General features: G+C 45.8%; 1 protein-coding gene across 2 annotated transcripts; it reads right to left on the reverse strand.

Annotated features, from left to right (window-relative positions):
* Window positions 1-416: 416 nt before the first annotated feature.
* Window positions 417-6,744, reverse strand: mlh1 (mutL homolog 1, colon cancer, nonpolyposis type 2 (E. coli)). 2 transcript variants are annotated; one of them, XM_040139902.1, is made up of 20 exons: window positions 6,655-6,744; window positions 6,457-6,573; window positions 6,124-6,214; window positions 5,159-5,257; window positions 4,991-5,064; window positions 4,779-4,851; window positions 4,601-4,692; window positions 4,452-4,494; window positions 4,182-4,270; window positions 3,949-4,061; window positions 3,752-3,845; window positions 3,511-3,664; window positions 2,963-3,300; window positions 1,809-1,969; window positions 1,581-1,689; window positions 1,435-1,498; window positions 1,194-1,358; window positions 1,014-1,106; window positions 812-922; window positions 417-714 (listed from the first exon to the last, which is right to left on the reverse strand). In XM_040139902.1, exons 1-20 carry the CDS (start codon window positions 6,681-6,683, stop codon window positions 559-561), a joined length of 2,265 nt encoding a protein of 754 aa, XP_039995836.1. In that variant the 5' UTR covers window positions 6,684-6,744; the 3' UTR covers window positions 417-558. The 2 variants fall into 2 exon arrangements, with proteins under 2 accessions (XP_039995836.1, XP_039995837.1); XM_040139903.1 differs by having other exon boundaries at window positions 6,457-6,743.
* Between the last annotated feature and the right edge of the window lie 289 nt (window positions 6,745-7,033).

Genomic DNA, 7,033 nt, shown 5'->3' on the forward strand with positions numbered 1-7,033 from the left:
TTGTGACGGGAATAAAGACAGGCACAGTTAGGAAGACATCTGCTACAGTATAAATCATGGAAATAGTTTTCATTCACTGACTCAATTTCTCATACTTACAGAGGTGTTACAAACCTGTAATTGTCCGTAAAGTATTTGGAAGTGGAGGTTTTACCTGACACAGCACACGTTCTCAGAGTTACAGGGGAAATGTAGAGGTAATAAAAGTCAAGCTCGTTTGCTGGCACATTTTAGGTATCGTTATGGGACTGGTGACTCATTTCTATTTTTCCTGGCTGCATGTCCCAAGTCTTACTTTTAGAAAACCATGTGAAGGCTTGACACTTTTAGATACTTCATTCAGAACAAGGATTTCCTGTAACAGAGCAGACCCTTTTATACAACATGGCTTATGGTTTTTCACTCAAAGACAAACATTTGAAGTTTTGTTTCATACCAAGTATTTATTTACAGCACAAATGTTACATCATGTACACAAAGAGCAGCATGTAGGGTTGATTTTTTTTTTTTTTCCTTCTTCTTCTTTCCCCCCAAAGTCATTTGATGATAACAAAAGATTCAGCACCTCTCAAACACTTTGTAGAGGTCAGGTAAGTTGGCGATCTGCAACACTGTGCCGTCCTCGCTGAAGTTCTTCGGAGGACTGAAGAGGGTTCGGAAAGCTTTGAAGATGATGTGCTCTACTTTCCAACGCCACGAGTTCGCCTCACCATCCTGAAAACCACATTACACATCGCATTTCAGTTTTTTTTGTCATAAATATACGGTGTAAGGAAAAGTAGAAAAAGTTCAAATGTGTTCAACGTGACACCTGCTCCTCTCCCCGCTCGGCCTCCAGGATGTACTGCTTCCTGATAGAGTAGAACATGCTGCACTCCTTACTGAAGTCCCTGAAGCACTCCTTCTCATTGTCCCAGTTCACCTGCACAACACCACCGAGCAACAGCCTTCACATACAGTTTGTGTTTCCAGAATCCTGTCATAAATGAGGAAAAGACTAACAAGGACTTCACCTCAGTGGCCAGGCGCAGGATGAACATGGGCAGACCTTCCATGATAGGAGTGTACTTGTCGAGCAGTAGTGGCAGTCCTGTCAGATTCCCGTCCTACAATGCATGAAGCTCAATTATACAACAGGGCCTACTGTGAAGAAGCGGGCAAACGCTGTTGCAGAAATGACCCTGAAATCTGACCTGGTCTATCTCCATGGAGAAGTAGTCCTCCAGCATCTCAGATTTCTTCTTCAGGAAGTCCACGATGTACTGAGCCAGGCCTTCTTTGGGTCCGTCCTCTTCTGTCCAGCCACTCTCCTCACAGTCCAGAGCCAACATGGCCAGGTCATAGAGCGGAGCCGGAGTCTGAATGCACATAGTCATTCATGAAAATCGTACAGCACGGCACCTTCTAATCATTCACAATCTAGACTTTACTCACAGATAGTCTTAGTACACCAAAGTTCCCGAAGTCGTAGATCAGTATTTGGTAGAAAAGCTCCTGGCTGTAACAGAAAAGAATGACACGAGACATAAAGCAGCCGGCTCACACACTGGAAGTGACCCATGCTGTTTCCTGACTCTGACCTGAGTTTGGTGGTGTTGAGCAGGTACAGTTTGGTGTGATGCTGGATCAGCGTCCATTGGGGATTGATGCAGCCCACAAATGAGTGGTTCTGCAGCATTTCTTGAAGACCTGGAGAAAGTACAGACATACTCAAGAGGAGAATTGTGTCGACGTGTAAAATTTGATCTATTTTACGTCGTAAACTGCCCAGAGATCCTGGAACAGATGATGATGCAGGCTTTTTTTGCCTTTGTGTGTGTTCTCAGTGATCTCCGCTCTCAGCTCTTTGATGCTGCTCAGTTTTATGGCTCGTCTCTTGGGCATGGCTGCAGCCATCTGGTCCTCCTTTTCTTCTTCTTCTACTTCTTCCTCCTGATGCTGCTGCTGCTGCTCTTTCCTCGGACGCTTCCTGGCCCACAATCACATGCATGCACACACACACACACACACACACACACACACACACACACACACACACACACACACACACACACACACACACACACACACACACACACACACACACTGCTGTCACACCTCCTGCATACAGTGCAGTATACGCTGCATGTTTGCAGAAACTTGTATTCTACAGACAATAATTCAGACCAGCTTGCAGTGGAAACTAAGACTTAACGGCCTGTGAAAATGTGTACATATTTTATCATCCACTTAATGAGTGTGATGAGGTGTGATGTTTGTTTTGCTGTAATAACTTGACGAGATGAGACTGCATTCACTGAAATATTTTTTTCGGCCACATGGGGGCAGAGGAAATCCTCAATTTGATGGATATAACCTTTGAAGATTTTTTTAAGTTGTACCGCCTAAAAACAATTTCTACATCCAGCAGACACAGAGCAACATCAACACTCATTCAGGCTGGACAGGTGGTGTACTCTGGATTCACCAATACCGTTTTGCAAAAAACTGGAGTATTGAGAGCAGTGAGACTGAACCATAGAGTGAATTTCTTTGCTGGAAACCAAAACAATGAGCTAGTTGAGGCTTTAAAAAAGCTCCACAGAGCTGAAGAGGGTGATGAGTCTCTGTGGGTTCATTACTGAAAGTAACACCTTTCAAAAAGTCTGTCAAAGATCAGTAACAGGGGAAGACAAGCTGGTATCAGTCACTGATTGACCTAGAGGATGATGACGCATGTTTACTTTTGCATTCCATTCTTACTCCGCTCATTTGCTGCGGGTCAATGTTCAGATGTGATCCTCACGCTACTGAAGCAATCATACGTCAAGACCTGTCCTGATCTGACTTGCAAAAAAAAAAAAAAATCACATCTGGATTACTCATGATGGATCTGACTGAGTGCTTAATCCCCTGCTGAACACTGAACCACCCAAAGTGCTTTAGCTCTGGCGTAAGTAAGTTTTGAAAAGAAGTCAATCACCTTTGAGAATCATGTGCACTGACGCCTCTTTCTTCTTCGCCTTCTGGCACCTCTGCCTCCTGCTGAACCAAGGCCTCCAGCATATCTGTATCATCTGCCTCGTCCATCTCCACGCTGTCAGGCTGGCTGGTTTTGGTCGCAGCCTCTTTGCTGCTGGGGCCAGCTGGTTCGGGGTCAGGAGGCGGCCTCTCTTTCGGCTGGAGGAAGGCGTCTAGCTTCTGAGCGCGACAGTCGGTCCGCACCATCTGATGCGCGTAGACTCTCTCAGTAGAATCTGCTGTGGCGCCGGAGGACTTGACCTCAGTGCCACCGGAGACCGACAGCCCTGGCAGCAACGTCTGCACAAACGCACAGTGTACGTGTCCTAATACACCCTCACACCTCAAGTTTTTTGTACCCCCAAGGAAAAAAAGACTCACAAATGATTACACTGTAAAACTGACAGGATATCTGGGAGGATAAAAAATTTTAAAAAAAGGAGATCTTCTCCACTACTGTTGTGACAGTGCCAGCATTTTTACACAAATAGTAATGGAGTCATATCATACTTGAGTGAAATATGTGCGTGAGGAGTTGGAGCCCAGCAGCTTGCTCTCAATGTGCTTCTGTAGACTCTCAATGACGCTGTCTTCATGCAAGAAATGCACCTCGTGTTTTGTGGGGTGAACGTTCACATCTACGTTCTGCGGGGCGATCTCTAAGCTGTGGTGATCAGAAGGCACCGGTGAATATAACATGAATTTAACCGTGACACAATCCCTTATAGAAAACAAATGCGCATTTAGATACCTGAGGTAAAGAAAAGGGTGTGTGTTCTTGGGAAGGTATGCGGCGTAAACGGTCTCAATTGCTTTCTTCAAAGCACTCGACTCCACCAGACGATCTGAGACATCACAGATCACAATCTCCACTTAACAAAGCGCTAGCAAGATTTCATTATCTTCAGCGGTGAGCTACTGTGCCAGTAACGGTTCCGTGATACGTACGGTTGATGAAGAGGATCAGGATGCATTTCTTGACCGAGTAGTTTGCATTGGAGACGTAGCCTTTCATCTTATAAGCGAGCTTCTGATCCTCGCAGCCAACTTCGATCAGCTCCCTGGGAACATTGCAAAGAGCCAGTCATGCAGTCAGCGTTAAGATGATAAGCAATCACGTATCTGCAGCAGGGCATCGAAGCAGATTTTTTTTTTTCCCCCTTTCTTGGTTTGATTAATACCTGCTGACTGCATTGCCAAACACTCCTCGAATATTATCCACTACAGATGCGTGGGGTAGAGTCCTCACATCTGCCACAGTTTCTCCTTGCTGGAAAAGCAAAAGAAGAGCTGTAAAAACAGACTATTAATGATAAGGTCCTTTAAGCAAAGGAAAGATTTTTTTTTTGGTCGTATCTGATTGATGGAAGGGAAGCTTGTTAAGCTTTCTTCCACAAAATACCCTAAAATATCTTTGTGCTTGAATCAAAGAAAAAAGAAGCACGCCTTACCTTTTTCACAGAAAAACTTTTCCCTGAATTGTGTATGGCGTACCTATAAAACAACATGGAGACTTGAGTACAGACAAGGAGTCATCCAAACACAGTGTTATTCATCAAAAAAAGCAGGAATTACAAGACACAAGGGACAAAGCCCAGACCTGCTGACCACATCTACAATCCTGGAGTACTCGTCACTGGGGCTTTTTAAAGCTTTCCTCCTGGTGGACACATTATAGAAGAGGTCCTCCACCTGCAGACAGTGAGAGCAAACTATTGTGGGTCTCTGAGCATCCATGATCTTCAATCTGTAGGCGGTGATGTGTCCAATGAACTCACAAGAATCTGTGTTCCCTGGTTGCCAGCACATGGTTTGGGAGGACTTTTCAGTTTGCCGTCGCTGTAGCTGGCTCTGCATGATCACAGAATAAGAGAACAGATCCATTACAAGAGCGCCGCCGTCCTGCTAACTTTCTACCTGTTATGTACATGTAATCTTCAAAGAGGCAAGAAAGCAGATGTGTGAGCCACGATTTAAAATGTTATCGTACCTGTAGGCGCATTTGGCATCGGCCGTCTTGGTCGTTATGGTCACATGTGCAACGTGGCTTATACTAGCAAGGGCCTGCAGCCAAGAACACGGACGACAAATGTGATGTACAACAAAATGGTTGTCAGCAAAGTGCTAATACTGCTCCAGAGCTCGCAGAGCTGCTCACCTCTCCTCTAAATCCGTAGGTTGCAATAGCTGAGAGGTCCTCAAACGTCTGGAGTTTGCTGGTGGTAAATCGCTCACAAACGATCTCCATATCTTCTCTCTGCGTCAGTGAAAGAAAGCTTTGTCAGGAATCAACAGATTTCGAACGAACTGAGAGCTCCTCAGAGAGTCAGCAGTCTATACACACACACACACACACACACACACACACACACACACACACACACACACACACACACACACCCTAAACTTGATTTGAGGGCAGAGAAGATCAGACCCCTTGTTAGACACTAGGGAGAGAACAAACATCTGTCTGAAGGATCTTTCCTGTTATGTCTTATCTTGTCTTTTTGTTTATGTTGTCACACATTGGAGAACCGTGGCATTACACTCATCGAGCACTTTATTAGGAACACCATACTATTATTGGGTCGGGCCTCCCTTTGCTCTCAAAGCAGCCTCAATTCTTTGTGGCTTGGATCCCACAACATGTTGGAAGCATTCCTTTGGTCCACGTCGACATGTTTGCATCACATCATTTCTGCAGATCTGTCATCTGATCATTCCTGCTGCCCTTCTCCCGCTCTACCACATCCCGAAGGTGTTCGACTGGATTCAGATCTGGTGATTGGGGCGGCCAGTGAAGTAGACCGAACTCGCGGTCCTGTTCAGAATTACTCAAACCAGCCAACCTGGCACCAACAACCGCGCCACGGGCAAGGTCACCGAGATCCCATTTCTTTCCCCCTTCCTGACGTTTGACTTGAGCATGAGCTGAAGCTCCTGACCTGGACCTGCGGGATTTCATAGCTTGCACTGCTGCCACACGATTGGCTGTTTGGCGGGTGTTCCTCGTAAAGTGCTGGGTGAGTGTAATGATAAACAAACAGACGTGGTGAGAGGCGTTGAACTCATGATTCTCCATTGGAAAGGACACTTTAGCGACGCATCTCCTCTGGCACCCACCCTGATGCCGGTGCCGTTGTCCTGAATCTGAAGGAGCTTCAGCCCGCCGTCCTTCACGGTCACCTGGATGCTGGTGGACTTGGCATCTAAACTGTAACATTTTAAAGCATAATAACTCGCAGTTATTAAACAGCCGTGTTACATGTCCAGTCAGTTCGCAGTGTCACCGGACCGCTACTATGCTTTGCCTCAAACGGGATGTAAACAACGGTGGCAACTGCCATATACTGTCACTTTTGTTGGCTCCGCTGCTGGTTATTTAAGACAGCAGTCGAACACCTAACATTAGCTAACTCTACCGAAATGAACTGCGTCGCGTGGCTAGCCAATTACCAGTTTTCAATCAGTTCTTTGACGGCGTTGGCAGGACGCTGGATAACTTCTCCCGCAGCAATCCGGTTGACCACAGTCTCGTCGAGCCTCCGGATAATTCCCGCCATGTTCACAGTCCTGCTGACCGAGTTTCAGAGTAGTTAAACAGCCGGTAATAGCTGCGAATACACATACATATGGATTAAAAAAGGTGTATATTTTGGCCAAAATGCAGCATCACAATTCATCTAAGAAACTGAGCGTGCATGGGGCCACAGAGGGAAAGAATGAGGAGGTCTCACTCTCCCTCAAAATGTCAGAGCACAGTGAAAGACATTATTTCTGTCATTCGCTCAACTTTCCCATCAACTACTGTAGAGGCATTATTGAGAAAGCTAAATTGCTTCACTTACCCACAAAAAGCCGAAATCACACGAAGTTTACCATTTTATGTAATGCGTTGCGGATAGAGTAATCTTGTTTCAGCAACGCTTTTCTCGCTAGCAAGTGATTCATCTTCTCAAGTATAAACAATCTTCGATGACACCGCGCGGGGAGAATATGTGGGGGCGGGGACTGCGTCCCGCCGTAGGGAGGT

The sequence above is a fragment of the Xiphias gladius genome, chromosome 11, assembly GCF_016859285.1.
Source record: "Xiphias gladius isolate SHS-SW01 ecotype Sanya breed wild chromosome 11, ASM1685928v1, whole genome shotgun sequence".
NCBI lineage: Eukaryota > Metazoa > Chordata > Actinopteri > Istiophoriformes > Xiphiidae > Xiphias > Xiphias gladius.